This window comes from Schistocerca cancellata, chromosome 5 (assembly GCF_023864275.1).
Source record: "Schistocerca cancellata isolate TAMUIC-IGC-003103 chromosome 5, iqSchCanc2.1, whole genome shotgun sequence".
In the NCBI taxonomy this organism is placed as follows: domain Eukaryota; kingdom Metazoa; phylum Arthropoda; class Insecta; order Orthoptera; family Acrididae; genus Schistocerca; species Schistocerca cancellata.
The window spans coordinates 408,445,236-408,472,518 of record NC_064630.1 but is presented as its reverse complement, the minus strand read 5'-3'; the positions used below and the strand labels follow the sequence as shown (position 1 = coordinate 408,472,518).

General features: G+C 39.1%; 1 protein-coding gene across 1 annotated transcript in view; it reads right to left on the bottom strand.

Annotated features, from left to right (window-relative positions):
• Positions 1 to 27,283, bottom strand: part of LOC126188225 (probable deoxyhypusine synthase) — a 69,273-nt gene that overhangs the window by 25,496 nt on the left and 16,494 nt on the right. The window contains exons 6-7 of the mRNA XM_049929777.1: positions 5,598 to 5,790; positions 4,781 to 4,884 (exon numbers count right to left, since the gene is read on the bottom strand). Of these exons, the coding sequence (XP_049785734.1) occupies positions 4,781 to 4,884; positions 5,598 to 5,790 (297 nt within the window). The remainder of the gene's footprint in view (positions 1 to 4,780; positions 4,885 to 5,597; positions 5,791 to 27,283) is intronic.

The following is a 27,283-nucleotide window of genomic DNA, read 5'->3' as shown; positions in this document are numbered from 1 at the left end:
TTAGTGATCAGCCATGGCCAACATCCCCAACTGAAAACTACTATCAATAAATTTGGGCTTGTAGGTGCCCTGGAGAATATGCAACAAAACTAGGTGCTGACTTTTGGAAAGCAACTGTGAGGGCAGCAGTCTGGTCTCTAGGCATCCACTATGGAGAGCAGTACAAATCCCCAAGCATTGTGGTGCATAAAGAAGGATGGCAAGGGAACACCCACAATGGAACATACATCAATGGCAACCGATTCTCTTCACCAACGGGTGCATGGTCTGTATGACTCCTGATGATTATTGCAGAAGAGTGTGGAGGCAGCCAGATACCAATATACACTTTTCAGGCAAGTGGCCCCAAGGGGGTCTGCAGGGAAATGTGTTAGTCATATTTTGGGCCAGCATCATGTAAAAATGTCAGATGCCTCCCATCATTATTTCACGGGCATACAGTATAATCTGAGTCAGAATACATTTTTGCTGCTAAGACAGCCACAATTGTTGTATGTAATGTTCACGAGTAAAACATTTGCTACAGTTGTACAGTTATGTTAGTATTCAGATGAGCCACGTACAGCAAATGTGTTGCTTTGTAAGTTACCTTTGACATGGGTGCTTCGACGTGTTACTTATAGACACACCTGAAGATGGGGCTGAGTCCCTGAAACTTGGTAGTGCAAAGACTTCAATCAAGAAATAACTGTCCAAGGGTAGTGGATGTTTTAATCATGAACACTGACTGATAATGCTTATGAGTAGTTGACATTTGCAGTGCATTGCTGCATGGATCAATGGCACACTGGATGACATCTGGAGGGTCTATCAAAGAGTGGGACATGCTTAAGCAGCACAATCTTGACCACTTTGTGGACAACATCACAAGAATGATTCAAACATGTTACATAGCGTGAGGCAGACTAACGCAGTATCAAATGTTAACAAGCAGCAAATTTTGATTTCAAAGATGTGCACTTCCAAACAATCTGATTTTACTTTGGTTATTATTTTGTTTTTATTTCATGGTAAAGTTATTTTTTGTTTCATATATCTGTAACCAGCGATTCTTTAAAGAATAGATATTCCATGTGTAACATATCTTCACACATCTGATTACTTTACAAATGAGTTAATTTATTAAATATTTGATGTTAAGCATGTAAAATCTTTATGGATGAAGATGAAAAACCATAATTATGTTGGTTTTATTAGTTTCAGATTATGCACCCACAAACTAATGAAAAAATCAAAACCAAAACTGGTAAAAAAACTAAAATGTCACACTCGATGCTGAAGTTTTACCACATGAACAATGAACATTTAATAAGTTATAAACTGTTTCCCTTTCATTATTTTGTGGTGCTGTATGTGAGAAAAAGTTTACAAAAGGCTTGAAATTAAGTTTTAGGTTTGTTGGAAGTTCCCAAGTGCTCTCATTAACAAACAGTAGACAAGTGTAGTTTAGGTAATTTGAGATCTGTTTTAAGGAAAGCTATTGCAGTTTTTCACACATCTCAATGTTTATGACTTAGCTCATGAACTATGTGACACTCATTTTTATAATTTTGAAGACACAATCATGTGTGGATATTGTCTGCGAAAGTGTGAACAGAGTTATAGCGAGGCTGCCGGAAAAACATCTCTGACACTTCGCGCATGTGGGGCACATTGTGTAGAGGTGACACTCTACTGCCAATCTGCACTTTGGAATTCATAAACATTGCCATGGTGACAGCCACCGTTTGCCACCGCTACAACTGAAGGTTGCATTTGGGCTACAAATGAGCGATTGACACGGTTTAACAACAAACAGCTGCGTAGTAACATTGGCAACAAATCTCAACAAACAGCTGTGTAGTAGCACTGGCAACAAAGTCACTGGCTGTCACATGTTGGTTTTCAGCAGCTTGATTATAGTAGTGGAAGAGTAATAAATTAAACTTTCATGCCTGAAGCTGAGGTTTTACTACATCAATTGGGAAAATGTAGTAAGTGATAAAATTTTTTTCTTTTATTATTTTGCGAGTATGTGTATGGGTGGGGGGGAGGTGTCAGCAAGAAGTTTTGAAAAGGTTTCAAATTATGTGTAAAATATGTTGAAACCCATAAAGTGCTCTCATTCTCAATCACTGTTTGAATGTAGACTGGATAATTTGCATGTGCTGTGAGTCATGCTGCCTCAAGACAAAGACTGTTTTTAGCTTTAATACTCGACTGGTTGCTGTGTTTCCTCTGCTGTGTAACCCCCTGCCTCACAGCTCAACAACTAGAAAAATGATTAAATTAATAGCATTTTAAATTTGGTCAATAATTATATGGAATACTTAAAACCAAATTTTTGTTGCACCTGGAAGCCTTTTGATAGACAATCTGCAACTGGGATTGGGTGACAGTCTTAGTCATTTACTTATATTGATGGCTTATTCTCTCATTCCCTGTTCACCCTGAATCTAAGCCCAGACAAATTTGAAGATACGCAAGTGCTGCAAAACTTTCTTATCTGAGCAGTTTATCAATGGATTTCTCCCACTGTAATATTACCTTACCTCAATTACTATTATACCTTACTATTTACTGGCTTCCCTTTTACCTATCTATTTTTCCTTTTTTGTTTTTTTGTACATCTTCCAATTTATTTCCAGTCTTTGTTTTGTCTGTGTCATGATTACTACTGTAGTACCCTGGAATTTGAATATCAGGTGACTGCCACTGGTTACATTGTACTCCTATTGCGCAGCCTCGCCTCTTCTGAGCCAGGAAGGGTGCCATTTCCACCATCCAGGACCTGTATATTTCACTCCTTTTGTTCCTTTGACTTTTACTACCCGTAATTGTCTTTTCAATTGCCTGCAACTCATTATTTGTATTTTGGAATCTGAGCAATCAGTCCACAGTTATTTCCCACTTCTTTCTTTCAATTTTAACATTCCGTATTTATGCGAATCTAATGTGATGTGTATGCCAATTTTAAACATTAAAATCATAAAAAGCAGTTTGTTGGTGCATCACTGGAAGGCTAAATTTATTTTACACAACAATGGATGTATACACAAACTATCAAAACAAGAGCAATTTTAAGTGAACCATTGTTAAATGACACAATCATTATTCAAAAAGAATGCCTAACTTGATTACCTACATGACATGCAAACAAACACACCATAAATTACAAGCATTACTCATTATTATTCACAATGTCATCATTACTGGTAAGCTCAGAGGAGTCTACATCATAAACAGATTCGTTTCCTCTTTCCCCATCATCTTCTGTGTGTTCCATAACACATCATCTTTACTGCCTCCAGAGTATTTGAAATACAGCATTTATTGAATGCTTTTCTAGACAGGCTGAAATCCAGTCTGCAATAATGTGACGAGCAGCACAGTTATTTTTTCCTGTTGGAGTAATATCACAGTTTGGTTCATGAAACCATTTTTCATACTGTTCCTAAATGTAACCTTTGAAAGGTTTATTTATACTAACGTCCGGGAGTCGTAACAGAAGTCATTCCTACAGGAATAACAACATGGTCACTGCCTAGGCTGTGGATCTTCTTTTTTATGTCATCAATCAGATGACTGTGAAATTCATTGACAATGCATTGATGGTAAGTTTGGAAAGCCCATCACAACAGAATTTCCACATGTTTAGGAGCCAGTCAAGCATTAAAGTTTGTCATCCATCCCTTCTCTTCATTTCCAACAATGATGTCATCTGGGTAGAACTTTTCATTTTTAGGGGTTGTGGGGCTTCTTTTCTGTTTGAAGTTTAAGTAAGGTGGATGTGTGTTCCCACATGCTGTGATTCCCAGCATTATAGTTATGCACTGTTTTTTCACACTCTGATGTTTTGATGGTAACTTCCTTTGTTCCCTTCTCATCAACTGTGTAATTATGTGACATATCGAACCAAACTGGCATCTCATCTGTGTTGCCTAATTGGCCCATCGAAAAATTCTTCTCTTGTCGAAATGTGATGACATACAACTGAATTTCTTTTTTTGCAAAATTCTGAGGAAGCTTTTGGCATACTGTTGTACAGTGTCGTAGAGGAATCAACATTTCCTAGGCTAGCTTTAATCTCGTGTGTCAGTATATTAAGAACAGTAGCCAGCTCTTTGTTTTGTTTCTTATGTCACTAGTTACAGGTTCCCCCTTCTTCGTCCTTTCATGGATGAATTCCGAAACTTTTACTTCGATGTCAGGATGTTTTCCTTTGTGGGAGCCAGTGAATTTCTTCCTAATAATACTAATTATAAATACTGCCAATTCTGTTTCTTCCATAAGCAAACGTTACACTCAGTTCCCATGAACTCTTATCCTGCCCTTCTGTTACCACATTTTTCAGCATAAAGAATTGCTTTATACATGGTGTTCTTTTTTACTTGCCTTCCAATTTGTGACTGCCTAATGCAAACATACTATACACAGTAGGCCAACAATAATGTAATGAAGTTGACAATTTTTATTTTAACAATTAGTAAATGAAACTTCCTAGCAGATTAAAACTGTGTGCACCGACCGAGACTCGAACTCGGGATCTTTGCCTTTCGCGGGCAAGTGCTCTACCATCTGAGCTACCGAAGCTTCGGTAGCTCAGATGGTAGAGCACTTGCCCGCGAAAGGCAAAGATCCCGAGTTCGAGTCTCGGTCGGTGCACACAGTTTTAATCTGCTAGGAAGTTTCATATCAGCGCACACTCTGCTGCAGAGTGAAAATCTCATTCTGGAATTAGTAAATGGATTCTCTCATTCCTTTTCACACAATCTACTTTGATGCACTTTATATGACTTACCATCAAATTAGCATTACAGATGTGATGTTTAATAACACCACCTCCTATTATGATCATTCCAGTGTTAGCAGCCTTAACTGCCATTGTGTTCAGCCGGCGAAGATCTGCATCAAGCAAAAAGACAGGTTAATATTAAAATATATATTTTTGAGGGGGAAATAAAATTTGAAAAATAGGGTTGTGTGAACATGGAAATGTTGTTTTACACTGTATATTGCTTCTTTAGTCCCACATTCTAACCTCATACTAAGGTAATAAGAAGATTATAATAGATAAGGCATTGTTTTCTTATAACTCATCAGTTAAAGGCTTAGTTTGCTAAAAATACAAGCTTTTATTCTGTGACAGTTACACAACAAAATCTGTAAGTAGCATTTCATATTTAAAAATGGTGGAGTGTTTGAAATACATAAAATAAAGTTAGAAATTAAACTGAAAACAAACATACTAAGTTATAGATTCACTATTTTCCTGATTAATGAATTTTGTACATAGTTTCAAAAGCTAGAGTGACAGTATTTACTCTTTTTTACTTCAGCCCTGCTCCAAATGTTGCCAGTTCAAAAGATTTTCCAATTATAACTCAGATAAAAAATTTAATTTTTACCAAGTGTGCATCACATAGTTTTGTCATCTCAAGTAATATTATGAACATATTCCATACAAACAAGAGGTCTGTTTACGGGTGGGATACTAGCCAGGTTGACAGAAAATAGAAAAATCCAGACATCATGAGCTGAGAGGAGGAAAGTCTTCTACATGCCAATATTGTAAGTCAATGCAGTCATGCTTAACTTCCTCATTTGTGTAATGGTACCTTGAATGATATCCAAGACAAGTCCAGGATTCTTATACGAATGGAAATACATCATATCACCGAGGCTTCCATCAGTTAGAGCTGGGCTAAATACTGGAATCTTGTTTTTGGCTGCCCAGTAATATACAGAATCAGGGTTATTAATTTCTTCCCCTAGCCTTGCAACCATTTTGGATGGTGTCCATAGAGTACCCTAAAAACACAAAGTACATCTAGACATAACATCTTTATTCTAAGTCAGGCAGGGAACCCCAACATCTCTGAATTATATAGACAAATGAATAAACTCATCAGGCACCACATTTATAAATATTTCAAGAAAAAAAACTTTATTTGACAATAAATGTGTACAACAAGAAATAAAAGAAGAAGAATTAACAAACAAAATTCCACTGCCTCAGATGGTGTCATCCACTGACAGACAACAGAAGTGACACAAAATAACAAAAATTAAAAAAATATCCATGATCACTGAAGTGGTAGAAGTTAACAAGTGCTAAAATGAGTTAGCACTGCATGCAATCACTGTGCTGCTATCAATTATGTTCATTATAAAAAGGCTGGTACTTAACAACTTCACTTACATTTGGGGCCAAGAGAATACAGAAGTGTGCAATGTAAAATTATAACCGCAAAATGCTATGTTGGGAGAAATACAAGAAATTCATAAACGCTGTGAAATATAGGAATGTTTCAACACAGGCTGCAGAACTACAGGTCTTTCTAATAGAAAAGTCTGGGGAGTGGATGGAAACTGGGATAACAATAAATTGCAAGTGGAGACAGTTTGCACAGAATTTATCAAGAGGGGAAGAGGAGACAAGAACGTTGGTTCCAAAAATGGAAAGTAAGATGAGGGTAGAGGCCGTGTATTAAACAAAAATATATGAAGATTAAAAAGAAAATCCAGCACAGAATACAAAAAAGTCTAAAAACAAGTTGGCAAAAGAGTTTACTTAACAGAAGTAGCTTTTGGTGCCAATACGGTAAGTAAAACTGATTTAATGTTGGATACAGTATGAGGAACAGTAATTCATGGAGGACAGATGAGGAATTTTTATAACTGATGTAAGATACATAAAAAGAAATAACAGTATTCCATCTCCCAGGGAGTGGGCAGATCCAGGCATATCTGATAATCAAATAGCACATGCAACAAAATAGTTCACTGGTGGGCGGCCAAATGTCAGTGTGCAATGGGCACAATATTTTGGTAAGCGACCATGTTGCCATCATCAGGTGCAATGACAAACTGACTCCTTAGGAGCTAGCGTAGTGCTTTGACATCCAACAATTACTCCCATCCTCTCATTAAAACATCACTTTGTCTGCAGCTTGTGCCAATAGACTTGTGCTGGCAGCATCTCTGCTGCTGTTCTGCTCGTCTCCAAAGTCAGTCAGTGGATTTATCTCCTTCCTTCTCTTAATCGAACTAAACGCAGATTACCAGCTCCCACTATGGGTGTAGCCACTATCACCTTTGATCAGCAGTTCACTTACTTGACTCTCAATAGATTATGTAATGACACACTCCCTGAAGTTAGACATCTGTGTTGGGACCTTAGTATGGTTGTAATCTACCCAGTGTTATTCCAATAGGCAATATTCTGGAACTGTCAACTTGTTTGGCTACTGCTGCCTGGTATTCTCGGCAATGATCTCCCGACACTACGCACTGTCTGTTCTGTATATGCCATATCAGGATAGCAGGGTATCTGACAGGACCTGGACTTCCAGAGCCTGAGGTTGTTCTTGATACTAGCAAGCAGTGCCTGTGTTTTAGCTGGTGGGCAGAAGACAGTCTTCACTTCGTATTTCTGGAGACTTCGTCCTATGTTTCCAGACAAGGTACCACAGAATGAAATAAATGCAATGACTGCATCATCCTGAGCTCCCTCTTCCATTTTGCTGGTTGTTCAGTCAGCGTACAATGTATGGCAGTCTGAATTATCCATTGCGTGCAGGCGCTCTACCGGAATACTACCCTCAGATTATCAAGTGCTTGGCTCATTTTTGGAGAGGTTGTGAGCACTATGCACCAATGTTTGAGCACCTTGAACCTCTGAGCTGGATAATGGCAGCTGTCCCCATGTAGATATAGATAGGTGTGAAACTTCTTATGGTACATGCTGTGGCCCAATGAGCCATCTACTCTTCTCTTCATCAGGACATCCATAGAGGGAAGCACTCCAAGCACTTCAACTTCCATGGTAAAACTGATGCACTGGTGTATGAAATTAAGATGTATGAGGAAACCATTCAGCTTGTCTCTTCCATGTGGCCATATGATGGTGTCATTGATATACCTGGAAAAACATGTTGGTTTTCACTGGGCTAATTCCATGGCTCCCTCCTCAAAATGTTCCATATACATGACTGCAACAAGTGGTGCATGTGGATGCACCGAGGCTACTCTTTTCAGCTGCTTGTAGCAACCATCATCGAATGGTTGTTGTCTCTATTTCAAACTTCTGGCCAACAAGTTAAAAATATTCATCTACTGTCACTCTGGTGAAAAAAAGACGCAATGTCAAAGCCCACAAGGATGCCTGTATCCTTAAGCTTGAAGTTCTTAAGGCGTCCAACAAAATTCACTGAGTAATGAATATGACATGAGCATCTTCGGACAAGAGGGCTAAGTATATCCTTTGGGTTTTTGGTGGGTGCGATGGGGCACCAATGTTGCTAACTATGGGCATAAATGCACCCCATCTTTATGAACCTTCGGAAGTTGATAAATTGTTTGTGAAATCAGAGCTCTCTGTCATAGCTTCTTAATAATTTCACCTACACAATCCAGATTCTTTGAGAAGTCTTTCTCTTCACTCCCTTGGTACGATAAGTGTTGATCTTCTGGTATGCTATGACTTCTAGAATCCCCACATCTTTGTAAAGTAATCCTGATGAGACAGGTCTACATTTGCTTCATCTTTTTCAGCCAGGAAGACCACGGTATCTTCATTTAGTTCACATATAGCTGTTCTCTCTATGCTAGAGATGTTCAGTTTCACAGGTTTTGTTTCACTGAGAGCACAACAGGTTTCATGATATTTTTCTTCAGCTGCTCCAAGTCGAAGTCATGCATTTTCCTGTCCCCCTGCGCTGATATTGTCTATGATAGGTGCAGATTTAGGAGTGAGTGCAAAGTTAAGTACTTTTATCAGAACTGAAACAGCACCCTCATCCAGATTCTTTGCCATGAGATTGATTATAGCCTTGCAGGGAGTATCAGAAACTTGTTTCTCTGATATATGCTCAAATTTTGATGTTTGATGCCCAATGGACTTACTTTCTGTAGAATCTGTTGTGGTCCACGTGACTCCATCAATCCATTCCCACTGCCAGGAACCGAACTGGTCGGCAGCTGTAAATGCAGTTTAAATAGATCTTTATTAGTTGAACCCAAGAACCAGCAAGTAACGTGTACTTTTCCCCATACAATGGCTATGCTGGCATGCTTCTTGTTTCTTCTGGCTGCCAGTGAGCCAATATGATAGGCCTTGGTGAAGTTCGACACTACAAATTCTTCACAGCTGCTCATTAGGAATGTAGAGGCACTCCGCTAACAGCTCCTTTGGCTGTGAAGCTTGTTAAGTCCTTTCATGCTGTGACATATCTTCTCCTTGTAGCGGTATGTGATGTGGTTCTACAGCTCCTCTCAGAGTAATTCAAGACGAAATAGTTCATGGGTGACAGTGTGTTATAGTAAAAAAAGAGAATAATAAGTATACATATGTGAATGGAAAAAAATTAATTTAAAGTATATTACAATTGCACTATTAGAAATGTTCTGCATGTAAGAATTTGGGCTAATCGGACTTCCTCTCTTACATTTCAACTGTAGGTACAGGCAGCCGACTTTAAGGACACCAGTGCTGTCAAAAATAAGAATATCCTCCTTACTTGGTTCCACTTCACTTCAATAAAAAATACTTAATACTGATATCAAGTCTTCTCTTATTTCAATACATATATGATACAAAACACTTGTAGCCCATCATACTCCGAGCAGCACATCTTAACAGCACTTCTATATAAGAAAGTGTCAGTAACAAAATCATGTACCAAGAAAAATGAGTGATGATTTTTTTCATTTGTCCACACCTTACCGCTCACTCATAATTAATGTCTTTGCTGACTCTTATGGTCAATCGATGTTTAATTTTTGGTTTTTAATAACCTTTAACTTTACCACGTCACCAGGATTTTTCACCATGTACCTACACAATTGCCCCCACACTGTATGTTGACATGGTATGGAGACAAACAGTGTTTTTGTATGTGCATAACTTAAATTAATACTCGCCGATAGGGGTCGACGCCCTTTATTTGTTGGCTTCTCTTTTATTTGATGGAATGGATATGTCATCTTATCCTATGAATGTTAGAGTTCTACAAGATATTAAAAGATTATATACATAATATGATAGTCCATTGCATATTTGAATTTAGTGCGCTGACAATAATGTTCTGACAATAATGTTCAGTTTGTTTCTGCCTCACTGCTGGGTTTCGCGCTTGTGGACTGGCAGATTTGGCGGCTAAGAACTAGTCGCTAAAGGTCAACATGTTAGATACTACCGTCACACTCGTTTTCTTAGTGTTGATTTCACATTGAGTGTCACACTTTCACCCGAGTACCAAATATTAAAGAATTGCCATAGCATTTGTCTTCATTCTGGGTGCAGTGGATGCGTACTTACTGTTCAAAATCCAACGCTGTGGCCGAAGATCTCCATTTTTACACCCAGGGCGTCATTATTACCCACTGTACTCACATTTTCAGCGGAGAGAACCCTGGCCAACAGCATCCATCGACGAGGTAAGTACTGGCTCGAATAACTATAGTTCACTTATTAATGTATCAAGCATTGTGAGGCACGATACTCAGAATTTATTTCGTCACACACTTATGTTAATGTCAACACACATGACCATCCCCTTGTTGAAAGACACATATAGCCGTCCAAAACATTGTATAAATTGCTTGTCTTTAAAGTTCATTCTTTCACATGGAGTTTGGTTTCCAATGAAAATTCATACAAATAATGAGTTACAACAATATACATAACACAATAGCTTATACATATGGCTGACAGACCATCCATTGATTATATTATGAACATAAATTAAGTTTTAAAATGTCAAATTTTTCCATTAACTGGGTTCTGTTATTACAGTTGTGTGTTAGTTTTAACTTATCTTTGTTCACATCACATATACAAATTATTTACATAACACATTGTTATGGTACAATACAAGCGTATGATATGTTTATGCTTCGTTTTATAGACATGCTTTTATCACTTATGGGAGCTCATTTCTTCCTTAGGTAGAGCAGGCAGAAAAACATTTGAAACAGGAGTAAAACATTATGCATTACTGGCATAACTACACTTGACGGCACTTCATTTGTTTGGGAGGGAAGAAAGGAAATACTCATCTACTGGTGCAAGGATTTATGAGGAAATATTATTCATACAATCATGGACTAGTTGTCAAAGAACTATTATTTCATGGAAACAATGTGTACTGATTAATCAGTCACGTAGTATCATATTGTTTCTTCATGCGTTAGTGCTGCTTACTTCAATTCACGTGCAGCTTAGTGTGAAATATGAAGTAGTTTTAATCTCTTAGACTTATCTTTCTTGAATACCTGGAAATGTAATTATACAAGCTTTTATGTGACACAATAAAAATTAATTGGTTTTTGTAAAATCACTAGCTTAAATGTTTGTGTGCACTCTACAGTGAATAGGTGCTGATAAATGTCATGGAGATATACCGCGACAATGTGTATTTTTATTTTTCATTGCCTTATGACTTTTGTATAAATATCCTAATAACGAAGTGTGGCCCATTTCTTCATTTGGTACTTGCTACTCCCAACGTAATTCTGTTCTTCCACGCAGTGATGTTTGTTGTTGTGGTCTTCAGTCCTGAGACTGGTTTGATGCAGCTCTCCATGCTACTCTATCCTGTGCAAGCTTCTTCATCTCCCAGTACCTACTGCAACCTACATCCTTCTGAATCTGCTTAGTGTATTGATCTCTTGGTCTCCCTCTACGATTTTTACCCTCCACGCTGCCCTCCAATGCTAAATTTGTGATCCCTCGATGCCTCAGAACATGTCCTACCAACTGATCCCTTCTTCTAGTCAAGTTGTGCCACAAACTTCTCTTCTCCCCAATCCTATTCAATACCTCCTCATTAGTTACGTGATCTACCCACCTTATCTTCAGCATTCTTCTGTAGCACCACATTTCGAAAGCTTCTATTCTCTTCTTGTCCAAACTAGTTATAGTCCATGTCTCACTTCCATACGTGGCTACACTCCATACAAATACTTTCAGAAACGACTTCCTGACACCTAAATCTATATTCGATGTTAACAAATTTCTCTTCTTGAGAAACGCTTTCCTTGCCATTGCCAGTCTACATTTTATATCCTCTCTACTTCGACCATCATCGGCTATTTTACTCCCTAAATAGCAAAACTCCTTTACTACTTTAAGTGTCTCATTTCCTAATCTAATTCCCTCAGCATCACCCGACTTAATTTGACTACATTCCATTATCCTCGTTTTGCTTTTGTTGATGTTCATCTTATATCCTCCTTTCAAGACACTGTCCATTCCATTCAACTGCTCTTCCAAGTCCTTTGCTGTCTCTGACAGAATTACAATGTCATCGGCGAACCTCAAAGTTTTTACTTCTTCTCCATGAATTTTAATACCTACTCCGAATTTTTCTTTTGTTTCCTTTACTGCTTGCTCAATATACAGATTGAATAACATCGGGGAGAGGCTACAACCCTGTCTCACTCCTTTCCCAACCACTGCTTCCCTTTCATGCCCCTCGACTCTTATAACTGCCATCTGGTTTCTGTACAAATTGTAAATAGCCTTTCGCTCCCTGTATTTTACCCCTGCCACCTTCAGAATTTGAAAGAGAGTATTCCAGTCAACATTGTCAAAAGCTTTCTCTAAGTCTACAAATGCTAGAAACGTAGGTTTGCCTTTTCTTAATCTTTCTTCCGAGATAAGTCGTAAGGTCAGTATTGCCTCACGTGTTCCAACATTTCTACGGAATCCAAACTGATCTTCCCCGAGGTCGGCTTCTACCAGTTTTTCCATTCGTCTGTAAAGAATTCGCGTTAGTATTTTGCAGCTGTGACTTATTAAACTGATAGTTCGGTAACTTTCACATCTGTCAACACCTGCTTTCTTTGGGATTGGAATTATTATATTCTTCTTAAAGTCTGAGGGTATTTCGCCTGTCTCATACATCTTGCTCACCAGATGGTAGAGTTTTGTCATGACTGGCTGTCCTGAGGCCATCAGTAGTTCTAATGGAATGTTGTCTACTCCCGGGGCCTTGTTTTGACTCAGGTCTTTCAGTGCTCTGTCAAACTCTTCACGCAGTATCTTATCTCCCATTTCATCTTCATCTACATCCTCTTCCATTTCCATAATATTGTCCTCAAGTACATCACCCTTGTATAAACCCTCTATATACTCCTTCCACCTTTCTGCTTTCCCTTCTTTGCTTAGAACTGGGTTGCCATCTGAGCTCTTGATATTCATACAAGTGGTTCTCTTCTCTCCAAAGGTCTCTTTAATTTTCCTGTAGGCAGTATCTATCTTACCCCTAGTGAGACAAGCCTCTACATCCTTACATTTGTCCTCTAGCCATCCCTGCTTAGCCATTTTGCACTTCCTGTCGATCTCATTTTTGAGACGTTTATATTCCTTTTTGCCTGCTTCATTTACTGCATTTTTATATTTTCTCCTTTCATCAATTAAATTCAATATTTCTTCTGTTACCCAAGGATTTCTATTAGCCCGCGTCTTTTTACCTACTTGATCGTCTGCTGCCTTCACCACTTCATCCCTCAGAGCTACCCATTCTTCTTCTACTGTATTTCTTTCCCCCATTCCTGTCAATTGTTCCCTAATGCTCTCCCTGAAACTCGCTACAACCTCTGGTTCTTTCAGTTTATCCAGGTCCCATCTCCTTAAATTCCCACCTTTTTGCAGTTTCTTCAGTTTCAATCTGCAATTCATAACCAATAGATTGTGGTCAGAATCTACATCTGCCCCAGGAAATGTCTTACAATTTAAAACCTGGTTCCTAAATCTCTGTCTTACCATTATATAATCTATCTGATACCTACTAGTATCTCCAGGATTCTTCCAGGTATACAACCTTCTTTTATGATTCTTGAACCAAGTGTTGGCTATGATTAAGTTATGCTCTGTGCAAAATTCTACAAGGCGGCTTCCTCTTTCATTCCTTCCCCCCAATCCATATTCACCTACTATGTTTCCTTCTCTCCCTTTTCCTACTGACGAATTCCAGTCACCCATGACTATTAAATTTTCGTCTCCTTTCACTACCTGAATAATTTCTTTTATCTCGTCATACATTTCATCTATTTCTTCATCATCTGCAGAGGTAGTTGGCATATAAACTTGTACTACTGTAGTAGGCATGGGCTTTGTGTCTATCTTGGCCACAATAATGCGTTCACTATGCTGTTTGTAGTAGCTAACCCGCACTCCTATTTTTTTATTCATTATTAAACCTACTCCTGCATTACCCCTATTTGATTTTGTATTTATAACCCTGTAATCACCTGACCAAAAGTCTTGTTCCTCCTGCCACCGAACTTCACTAATTCCCACTATATCTAACTTTAACCTATCCATCTCCCTTTTTAAATTTTCTAACCTACCTGCCCGATTAAGTGATCTGACATTCCACGCTCCGATCCGTAGAACGCCAGTTTTCTTTCTTCTGATAATGACGTCCTCCTGAGTAGTCCCCGCCCGGAGATCCGAATGGGGGACTATTTTACCTCCGGAATATTTTACCCAAGAGGACGCCATCATCATTTAATCATACAGTAGAGCTGCATGTCCTCGGGAAAAATTACAGCTGTAGTTTCCCCTTGCTTTCAGCCGTTCGCAGTACCAGCACAGCAAGGCTGTTTTGGTTAATGTTACAAGGCCAGATCAGTCAATCATCCAGACTGCTGCCCCTGCAACTACTGAAAAGGCTGCTGCCCCTCTTCAGGAACCACATGTTTGTCTGGCCTCTCAACAGATACCCCTCCGTTGTGGTTGCACCTACGGTACGGCCATCTGTATCGCTGAGGCACGCAAGCCTCCCCACCAACGGCAAGGTCCATGGTTCAGTGATGATGCTAATTTTATTTATTCTTTGGCTTCGCATGAAGTGGTGTATTACTTCTCACTGCTGTCAATTTTATGCCTTCGTGTGCAAATCAAAAGAATTACTTATATCGATACACATTACTTTATCTTAAAATACACCCCAGAAGAAAAATTACATTTCGAGTTATGTACACAATGTACAATTATCTTATGACAGAAAGAAAAAATGCTACTTAGCTTAGCTTCATCATTCTATAAAAGCTTTTATATCCTTGTCAGGGTAGAGACCCTTGTCTCTCCCTGTTTGCTGATAGACTGATCTGTATGTCAAAGGATATGGCATTTCGGAAATTACATATGGTCCTGAATAGAGTTTGTCGCTTCTTATTCAGTTTGCCAAATTTTGTTGATTTGGAGTGCGTCCGTAAGAGGACGTGTTGCCCATCAAAAAATGTGCAATATGTTTCAGTTTATTATAAATTTTCTTCATATACTCGGCCCTGTTTTCTATTGTAGCCATAGCTTGTTTAATTTTGTCCTGTAGTGTCATTTCTGTAGTGGGTACCTTTGGTATGGGCAACTCCCACTCATCGATTGTTTTGTGCGGAACATCAATTCATTAGGTGTGAAAGCTGTTGAAGAATGTGGAAGTTTATTGACAACTTTCATGAAGGGAGTTATGTATTCTACCCACTGGGTATGTTTGTGAGGGGTGTATGTCCTAATAAACTGGTTAAATTCTTTAAAGACTTGTTATACTAGACTTGCTTCTGGGTGAAAGAAGCTTACTAATACACGTTTTATGCCCTGTGAGGTCATAAATTGTTTCCACTTTTGCCCAACAAAATATGAAGCATTATCAGTTAGTTGTACCTTTGGTTTACCTACTCTTCTAAAATAGTCTCCCTCAATTCTTTTCCTGATATTTGTGGCTGTTGCATTTTTAATGGTATACATTTTGATATGTTTCGAGAAAATATCGTATAGTGTTACTATGTATCTTACTCATCCTCTACTTCTTGGATATGAGCCAGCTACGTCCAGTGATACTACATCTAGAGTTTTTTTTGTGAGTATTGGGTGTAGCTCAGTATATTTTGACACATTGGACTGTTTTGATTTTTGACATATTGCACATTTTCTTAATACCTGTAGGACTCGCCTTCTCAAATTTGTAAAATAACAAAGTGCTGCAATTTTTTCAATACATTTGCCTACTCCACAATGTCTCCATACTTCATGAGTGTGTCACACACACCATTGATCAGATTTTTCATGTTTCCTGTGAAACAAAATGCCCTTTTACTCCTCATACCATTTATTAATCTTTCCACCTTCATCTTGCTTAAGGTTTTGCATGACTTTACTCTATCTACAATCTTGCTGTTGTATAATTTTCATTTACTTACAAAACTTAGGGTAATCAGACTGTTGTGTTGTATCTTGCATTAATAACATTTTTATTTCTGCATCTTGCTCTGTTAATTCATTAAATTTGTCTAAACCTCATGATAACCTAGACAAGGAGCCTGCAATAACATTCCGACTTCCTTTGATATAAATATCTCGAAACTGAATTCTTGTAAATATAGACACCACCAAGGTAATCTATGGTGCAATAGTTTACATGTTAAAAGAAATGACAGTGACTGATGGTCACAGTAAACTTTAGTATTCTTACCCCCAAAAAATATTCAAACTTTTTAAATGTCCATATTACAGCTAAACTTTCCAATTCTGACACAGAGTAAGATCTTTCAGCTTCTGATAATGTGCAACCAGCAAAACTGATGACCTTGAGTACTTCTTTACCTTCTTCTTCTTCTTCTTCTTCTTCTTCTCGCATCTGGAACAAGCATGCCCCCATCCCCTGAGAGGTCAATAGCCTGGGGTTAACTATGACCGGTTGGTGTTTTCTGACGGTGTAGTGTGACTGAATTCATTACTTGGAGTAATTTCAGTTAGTTGCACTGTGTGGGTACTTCGCCAATTTGTGCCTGGGCTGCTGTGACATTATTTTGCTGCCCAAACGTTGGCTGGGGTACAGCGCAAGGCATGGCATTGTTGTCGCGCATCAGCCACTGCTGCAGCTGACTGTTTCTGTTCATTTTTGGCAAATGGCCTTGTGATGGTGGATTGTAATTCGCTCATGCGTTGAAATTACCCCTCTTGTTTTGAAAATTTCTTTTAAATCATTTGTTCTTTCCATTCCCAATACCGTACTTGTTACCTCTGGGTATGTAACTTTGTTGTTGTGTATACCATCCTTGCTGTGTGTTTACACCAAATTTTACTGACTGGTTTACATAACTATGTTGTTGTTGGGCCTGATTATCTGTTGCTCTATTGGGTACGGGTCTTTCCTCAAAGATCAAGTCGATAGAATCAAGCACGGACAGAAAATATTCAGTGCCGTGCTCCGGCTTTGTGACTAATTTTTCTCTAATGTGCGATGGTAAACGACTTTTCAAAATTTTTAACACCTGCGATATTGGTTTCATCCAGTAGTGTGTCTTGTTCAGGTGTTTTTCAAAGTATCCATACAGACTATCGTATTTGCCACTGAACGGTGCAGGATTGAAAATCTTGCATCTAAGTCTTTCTTGCACTGCCTCAGACCAGTATTTGTCGAGGAAAGCTCGTTCAAATTGGATGTAACGGCTGCAATGTTCGGCCACTTCAGTTGCCATAAAAGAACGCCACCTTGCATAGATCCCATAACACATCTGATTTTCTCTGCTTCCGTCCAGTTGCGTGGAAATACATGACGAAAAGAACTGATAAATACTACCAGATTCATTATTTTACCTTCAGTAGTGAATGTAGGAAACTGTCAATGTCTCAGCAAACCTTTGTCTGCAAAAATAGTTGGTAGAAAAGTGGCATTTTCAGTCATATTTATGTTGTTGTAGTTACCTGTAATTACGGTTGGTAATTGTTCAGGTATCGGAGTTGTGGATAAATACCAACAGGTTGTGGTTTGTTCACTGTAGCCTTGTATTATTTACATGCATATTTTGAGATCTGATAATATTTTCTTCTAAAAGATTGCGGATCTCATCTTCCGTGGCTTGTAGATTGATGTTTACTTTGTTCACTGTTACATTTTCTTTTTTCTAAATAGCCTTTTCTACTACATCTGTGTATAACTTACAATCAGTTACTAACTTCTCTGCAATGGTATTATCCTTATCTAACATACCTGCTTCAGCTTGGCTAATGATATCACTCAAGATTTTCATTGATCTTCTCTCTCTCCTTCTTAGCACATGCTGAGTCAACTTCTAATGTTGCTACCCTTAAAGTAAGGTCTTTTACAGCTAGAGGTACCCTTCATAGTCTTTATTTAGTTTGCTAATGACAGTGGTTGGCCTTTTTAGTGTCGAACACAACTGGTTTTGTGTGGCTTTGATATTTGTGTTTGCGTCTGTGATTTTCTTTATCTGTTGCTCTACTAGATCATTATGGTCATTAAAAGAATCTACCTTCTGTTTTAACTCCGTAATGTTACTCTTAACTTCAGAAAGTACTTCACGCTTTACTTATTTTTTCATATCATTCAATTTTTAGTCTATTTCAGTGCGAAAATTTTTGGCTAAGTCACTGAATTTCTGTGAGGTCATGTCTTGCATATCCTTGAATAATTGTTTTCATTCTTGTTTCATTATATTTAGATCTTGTGTGACGGTGTTCAGATTGTGTGTCAAACTATCAATTTTTGTATTCATATTTTGTTTCATAGCACTGAAATTGGTGTTCATATTGTGTTTCATATTACTGAGATTGGTGTTCATACCATCAAATTTAGTGATTATGTTAGATAATAGCTGCCACAGCAGTGCTTCAGTTGTACTGCTGTGGTTGCTGTCAGCTGTACTTTCGAAGTTAATGTTTGTGTTAGAACTTCAAGTTTAACACATATATTTCGGAATGACACAACAACACATATAAGTCACAGAGTAAGTTGACAAGTAAGACGTGTGTACACGTTAGCATTTGAATGAGCACTGAGTCCCAGTCTAGCGGCCGCTGCTCGGCTGGCTGCTTAGGTGGCGCGGCAGCTGCATGGCTGGCAGACAGCGCCACACGTAGAGGACACGCGTAATTGCGCGGCGGCACTTTGAATGATCGGCAAGTCACAACAGTTTGTGTTGTGAACAAATGGTGTTTGTAACGTGTTATCAAGAGTCATATTTGTATTGCTCTCCAATGTTTCATTCATGAGCAGTATAGCACTCTGGGAGATGCTTGACATTGTTTTGTCAATTGCAAACACCGTCGTCAAGGTTATTCTGTTGTGGAACATCACTATCGTTTGTCACACTTGCGACACTCATCTCTGACCTACTTAAACTTTCTGCTGTAGGCATGTATGGCACCCAAACTTCAATTGTTCGCTCGCACAATTCTACACCATCTTGGCTGGTTGCATTTTCGCTATTGCTATCAACAATGAACATATATTCTTCTGCCATGTTGTGTGAATATGCAAAAATAAAAAATTCACAAAAATATTGAAAATTTCAAATGCTAATTATTAGACTTGTTAATGTAATTTACGCTATGTCAAAGCCTGTTTTACGACTTTTATGATGCGCAAGCTATTGTGTCACAATTCTGTAAGTTTTACCAGCAATGCATCACACACTGAAAAATTCCTGTAAATTTTCCACCATAAGATTCAAGGAAGGGAATAATGTGGAAAAGGCACTACCAAGCGTAACCATGCAAGCAACTTGCATAGCTTCTTAACTTTGCTGCGCCGAACAAAACGGCTTACTATGGAAAAATTTTTCATAACCTGTGTCCAATGCTTATTCCTTTCCAAAATTTACTCTTCAATTTTTGCCTTTTTGCTTTACATGCTCCCCGCCATTGGAAACAGAAAATACAGACAATTTGTTTTTATGACCAATAACAATGTCACAAAAATTTCTTACTATAACAATAGTTAACAAACCCTATTTACAACCAGTGCCTTGAAGTCATCGCACTCAGGTCGCAGGTGGTGTTATAATAATAAAAAAATATATATAAGAAATACTATACATATGGATGGAAAGAAAAATTTAAAGGATAATACAAATGAATTATTAGAAATGTTCTGCATGTACAAATTTGGGCTATTCAGACTTCCTCTCTTACATTTCAATTGTAGATGCAGGCAGCAGACTTTAAGGACACCAGTGTGTGTCAAAATTAAGAAAATCCTCCTTACTTGGTTCCACTTCAATAAAAATACTTAATACTGATATCAAGTCTTCTCTTATTTTGAAACATATATGATACAAAACACTTGTAGCCCGTCATACTCCGAGCAGCACATCTTAACAGAACTTCTATATACGAGAGTGTCAGTAACAAAATAATGTACAAAGAAAAGTGAATGATGATTTTTTTTTTTCATTTATCTGCACCTTACCGCACATTCATAATTAATGTCTTTGCTGACACTTATGGTCGATAGCTGTTTCATTTTTGTTTTTAATAAATTTTAACTTTACCACATCCGGGGGGTGGGGGTTCCCCCATATACCTACACAACAGCCAGATGTCAGTGTCCAACAGGCACAATATTTCAGTGAGCAAACCCATTGCCCTCATCAAGAGCTGATGAACTGATTGCTTATGAGCTGGCACAATGTGTTTATCTCTTTTGCCCTTCCCTCCGAACTGCTACTGCTACTGCTGTCTGTGCCGAGGGGTGAGGGCACATCCAAGGTGGTCTTCCCACTGACATGTCACTCTGTGTGTGGTTCATGCCATTGCTTTGCCTGTCTTTGATGTCAGTTCATTGTCAGATACTCCCTTCCTCTTTGTAATTAGAGTGTTGATTCCCTGACTTTGCTATGGATGCAGCCACTATCACAATTGATCAGCAGTTCCCTTACTCAAATCACGATAGACTCTTTAATGACACACACTCAGAAGTTAGACTCCAATGCCAGAACATGAGTATGGTTGTAATCCATTCTATGTAGTTTCTACAAGCAATTTTTTATGCCTGCTGAATTATTACACTGTTGAATCCTGGTGCACTGTTAAAGTTTGCAATATGGACTTTCTGACATATACTGGGTGATCAAAATGTCAGCATAAATTTGAAAACTGAATAAATCACGGAATAATGTAGATAGAGAGGTACAAATTGATACACATGCTTGGAATGACATGGGGTTTTATTAGAACCAAAAAAATACAAAAGTTCAAAAAATGTCCGACAGATGGCGATTCATCTGATCAGAATAGCAATAATTAGCATAACAAAGTAATTCAATGCAAAGATGATGTTCTTTACAGGAAATGCTCAATATGTCCACCATCATTCCTCAACAATAGCTTTAGTCGAGGAATAATGTTGTGAACAGCACTGTAAAGCATGTCCGGAGTTATGGTGAGGCATTGGTGTCAGATGTTGTCTTTCAGCATCCCTAGAGATGTCGGTCGATCACGATACACTTGCGACTTCAGGTAACCCCAAAGCCAATAATCAAACGGACTGAGGTCTGGGGACCTGGGAGGCCAAGCATGACAAAAGTGGCGGTTGAGCACACGATCATCACCAAACGACGCATGCAAGAGATCTTTCACGCATCTAGCAATATGGGGTGGAGCGCCATCCTGCATAAACATCGTACATTCCAGTAGGTGTTTATTAGCCAGGCTGGGGATGATGCGATTCTGTAACGTATCGGTGTACCTCTCACCCGTCATGGTAGCAGTTACAAAACCAGAATCACACATTTCCTCAAAGAAAAAGGGTACGATAATGGTAGATGTGGTAAATCCAACCCATACCGTGACTTTCTCATTGTGCAATGGAGTTTCCATAACAGTTCTAGGGTTTTTGGTAGCCCAAATTCTGCAGTTGTGGGCGTTGACAGACCCTCGGAGCGTGAAATGAGCTTCGTCGGTCCACAACACGTTACTCAACCAATCGTCATCTTCCGCCATCTTTTGAAACGCACACACCGCAAATGCCCTCCGCTTCACTAAATCGCCAGGTAACAGTTCATGATACCGATCGATTTTGTACGGATAGCATTGGAGGGTACGCCTCAGTGCCAACCAAAGAGTAGTGTATGGAATGCTGGTGTGATGTGCGATTGCACGAGCGCTGACTTCCCTGTGCATAGACGAACCCGCTACAGTCTCCATTTCTTCCTGAACTGTCTCAGCAGCATTACACCTTGTGCTCAGTCGGCCACTACGGGGTCTATTGTCTAAACCACGGCTTCCCAATGTGTGGTCCGCGGACCCCTTATGGGTCCGCTGGCTATTTCTAGGGGGTCCGCGGCCACCTTACACCAAATTGTGTAAAATAATGAGTAAAATTTTTGATTAAAAATGTGAAAATCAATTTCATCACTATTTTTTTTTTTTGCATGTGAAAAACATGTGTACTTTTACTTCAGGTCGTATTCCCAAGCACCCTTTGCGGTTCCAAAGTGAGAACGCATACACAGTTTAGTGCCGGAGAATGCGGCTTCTTTGATTGACTGTTTTGCAACAATATGGGGGTCGTTTGTGCGCTGGCTGACGGTGCTAGATGCACTGAAACCTTTTACGCATGCGCGGAACGAGCTTTGTCAACCAATCACAGCACTCGCTGGCACGTATGCGGCCCCAGGCATCATTAAATGTTAAACTTGCTTTGTCAGTGCACTGCCTATTTCATAAGTCGATTTTTGACCAGTTTATTACTTCTAATGTGGATCGGTGACTGAAGTCAGGATCATTGAAGAAGGGTGCAGTTTCTCCATCAGCTTCACAACAAGGGAAGTTTCCAGATGAAACGAATGAGGTGGGAGGACGACCAAAGGAAGAACAATCACAAGAAGTCCCACAGCTGGATTTATTATGTGAAAACGCTGCAAGTACTCCATTGGTTGCAATAGCCTGTGGAAGAGGAATAACAAAGAAGCGTAAGTACAACAAAAGCTATTTAGAAATGGGCTTTATGGAGACAAAGGAGGGTAAAGCTCAGTGTGTAATTTGTGCGAAAGTCCTTCCGAACTGTTCAATGGTTCCAGTTAAATTGCGCCATCATTTTGAAGGTACTCCCCCCGGATTTCCAGGCTAAAGATATCGATTTTTTCAAAAGGAAGAGTGCTGAACTAGCTGCTTCTCAGCATTGCATGAAAACTCATGCAAAAACAATTAATGAAAATTCATTAAAAGCTTCTTTCTCGGTTAGTTATCGAGTGGAAAAAACAGGCAAAGCTAATACCACTGCAGAAAATCTCATAAAGCCGTGTGTTAATGATATTGTTTCTTGTATGCTAGATGAAAAGGCAGTAAAGCTTGTATCTTCGGTGCCATTATCAAACAATAATGTCAAGAGATGCATTGTTGACAAGTCAAATGATGTGAAAGACACTTTTTTCTTGCATCCAACACAATTCATTTTCTCTGCAGATAGATGAATCCACTGATGTTGCAGGATTATCGATTTTATTGGCTTTTGTCCATTACGAATATTCTGGATGTTTTGAGGAGGACCTCTTATTGTGCAGACCACTACCAGCCAACACAACAGGTGCTGAAATATTCCGTCTATTGGGTGATTTTTTAAGGACTAGCGAAGTTTCATGGTCTAATTGCATAGATGTGTGCACAGATGGTGCAAAAACTATGACGGGTCCTACAGTCAGAGCAATAATGAAAATAAAAGAAAATGCCAAGAATTGCAGCAGTAGTCATTGTGCTCTCCACAGATACGCTTTAGTTACGAAACAAATGCCTGTTTCGTTCAAGAAAGTTTTAGACGAATCCATTCAAATCATTAACTACATAAAATCAAGGCCATTGAAGTCAAGACTTTTCACAATACTGTGTGAAGATAGGGAAGCCTTCATCGTTCTGTGCTTCTACACACAGAAGTGAGGTGGCTCTCACGTGGGAATGCACTCTCTTGGTTGTACGAATTAAGTTTGGAAGTCTTAGCTTTCCTTTTGGAGCACAACACCAAATTAGGAGACCTTATTAATGACGAAAATTGTTAGTGTATACTTGCCTATTTGTCAGACATTTTCTCCAAAATGAACGAAATGAATATTTCACACCAAGGGCAAAGTGAAACAAAGGTCACTGCTATCGCAAAGTTCGAGCATTCAAGAGGAAAATCAATTTTTGGGCAGAGAGTGTCAAGGAGGGGGAGGTCAAGTGTTTTCCTCTTCTCCAGGAGTTTTTGCAAAACAAAACATTGACACTTGGGAAGAATTTGTTTTATCAAATCCTGGAACATGTCCAACACTTGATGCCATTGTTGGAGCATTATTTCCCAACAGCTGAAGATGAGAAGCTGTAGAAATACGAATGGGTGGTCAACCCATTCACTGTATCCAAAAAGCCAAACATTCTATGATCAAATGAATATGAGTTGTTGATAGAAATTGCCGCAGACCCTACCTTGAAATCAAGTTTTGACATTGACAGTTACTCTCACATTTGGATCCGTTTGGATAACAAGAAATACTAATCCCTTGTTGAAAAGGCAAAATGTGTACTTCTTCCATTTGCCCCAACATACATGTGTGAATCTGGATTCTCGATCTATGCTGCCCACAAAAATAAGTACCAAAGCTGTCTAGATGCGGAACCAGACATCCGTCTCTAGTTGTCAAGAACTGAACCCAACTTTTCAAAATTGTGTCAGCAGAAGCATCCTCAACCATCACCTTAGGATTCTATTATTATTCCTACAAACTCATCTACAGTAAAGAAGAAAGCATTTTTCTTCGTAGATGCTCAGTGAACGTACCTGAACTATAACTCTGTAGGAATTTTGTTTCTGTCTTCTATCATTTACAAAATAATTATTAACTGAATTCTGTTGGCATTGATATTTTTGTTACGAAAATTAAAATGATCTCTAAAGCTAATTTCTTTTCTTTATAATATATTCTGTCCTCTCAGTTAAAAATATGGCCTGCCTATACTTCAATTACATTACTTGCTACTACTCTGACACTATATTGTGGCAACTGGCTGTAAGTGTAAACAAAGGAGGACTTTTCACGTAAAAGGTGAAAGGTGAAACCTTGTAAAAGGTGAACCACCTCTGCCAGAATTGTTTCCTTTGAAAAAAAAAAGTCTTACGTTCTGTGAAATACTTTGTCTTCTTATACATAAATAAGAGTGTCTCTTTGTTTTCCTAATTTGTTTACAGTCGAGGCTGCCTGCCACGATATAATGTCCAAGTAGTAGTTGAAATTGTCAGCAGTGGCTGAACTGTTGCCACACCGCCTGCCAGTTGCCAGCTACCAACTGACAGTACACTGCTGCAACGCCGCCTGCTAGCTGCCGGCTATGGACTGACAGCTGCTGTTTAGTAGATACGCAAAGACGTAAAAATAACTAGACTTCCCAAGCTGTTTTACATGGGCACAAAAATCGATTGTGGAACTGGAAAACAGCTTTATAAAAGCAGATTTCCAGAGTCGATTTTGAAGTGTTTACCTGACCAACCAAAAGCGGAACTGGGACATCGGCTTATGAAATCCGGTTTTGGAAACACGTGTAAACTGGGTGAATGTATTCCCACACATTGCACAACAGATGTCACAATAGTCCTTTAAAGGCAATTCCTTGGCCTCTTTTCTTTTGTGATGTGTTTGTATTCCGAATCATGGGTCTGCCTCTTTTCTTCACAGCTGCGAGGAATGGCCGCGCAGTTTAAGGCACCATGTCGTCGTGGATTGCGCGGCCGCTCCCACTGGAGGTTCGAGTCCTTCCTTGGGCGTGTGTGTGTGTGTGTGTGTGTGTGTGTGTGCGCGCGCGCGCGTTGTCCATGGTGGAAGTTCAACTTAGGTTAATAGTGCGTGAGACTAGGGACTGATGATCTCAGCAGTTAAGTCCCATAGACTTTACATACATTTGAACATTTTTCTTCGGATTTCATGAAAAACCACACACACACACACACACACACACACACACACACGATTGTTACGAAATATGCATGTTCCTTACACAACAATAGCCAAACAGTGGAACTGAACAGATCATAAGCGGCAGCTTGTCAACAGCGAACAGTTTGGACGTGACGCTGATTGCTGGTGGAGGAAGGCAGCTCCAGCGTGTGAAATGTAAATTACCAAGTAATTTTAATCAGGCTATAGTGTGTTGAACAAAGAGAGTAAATCCACTAGTAAGTGTCTGGATACAGTGAGAATTCAAATTGGATCGTTAATTTCAAGTTGTTTTCATTCTTATCTAAACCAAAGACTATTGATACTTCAGGGAGTGCGGGGGTCATTGCGAACATGGCACTTGCTTTAAGGAGCTTTCAGTTTCCATGGGTTTCGCTCTGAAATTTAAAGTTACAGTGCTCTTGACTGACTATCGGTCTGCCATGGATTTTGACTGAAGAAGGGGTCCGCCAGCTGAAAAGGTTGGGAAGCCCTGGTCTAAACAACCCGTGGCTTCAAACTTTGAAATCATTCTCGGCATAGCTGCATTTGTCAACGGACCTTTACCCGTTCGGATCCCCTTCCTATGGTGATAGGATCGTAACTCTGAACTAGCACATTCCCCATTCCGATAATACAGCTTCACTAAAAGCGCTTTTTCAGGTAACGTCAACATGCTGCGACTACTGGCGCATCTGATTCTCTCTCTCTCAGTACAGCCCCTTTTATACACGATTGTCATGGGCAGTCACTGACATTTTGCTGTCCAGTGCCATCTGTCGGACATTTTGTGAACTTTGTGTTTTTTTTTTTTTTTTTTTTTTTTTGTTCTAATAAAACCCCATGTCATTCCAAGCATGTGTGTCAATTTTTACCTCTCTATCTACATTATTCCGTGGTTTATTAAGTTTTCAAATTTATACAGACTTTTTGATCACCCGGTATCTGTAATGCCACTTTGCCAGGGTATCCGACAGACCCATGATTTCCAAAGTCTAAGGGTTGTCCTGGACACTATCAAGCAGTGTCCTCCTTTTAGCTGGTAGTTGGAATACTGTCTTCACTTGGTGTTTCCGGAGGATCCATTCTAACTTTCAAGATAATGCACCACACACAGGAACAATGTACTCACTCCCTACCCTGAAGAGTATGCTTAGCCCAATAAAGATCCTGAGGAAGAACCCGACCAGCCAGACATGTCTGAACCAAAGAACAAGCAAAAACACTGAGTGTGGTCTTGAACCCCGTCAGACACAAGTATTTTAGAAGTACAAACTCAAATCCTTTGGTCACTACAAAATATGGGATCTCAATACTCTATTTTGGGGGTTTTGGTAATTCAAAATTTTAGTTGGTTTTGGGCCCATTAATGGCTTCAAAGTAAATAAAAAGATTGTGCAGAGTACACTAATTTTTCCAAATTTGTCGCAAATTTATTTGGTTTAAAATTTTTGTACGCTATAATGTGCTGTGGGTCTGAAGGGATTAATCAGGTAATGTGCAATGTTAACTTAAAAAAGTCTGCACCATTTAACAAAGGACATTTTAAGGGTAACATACATGAAGAATACTTTTTTAAATATGTTACATT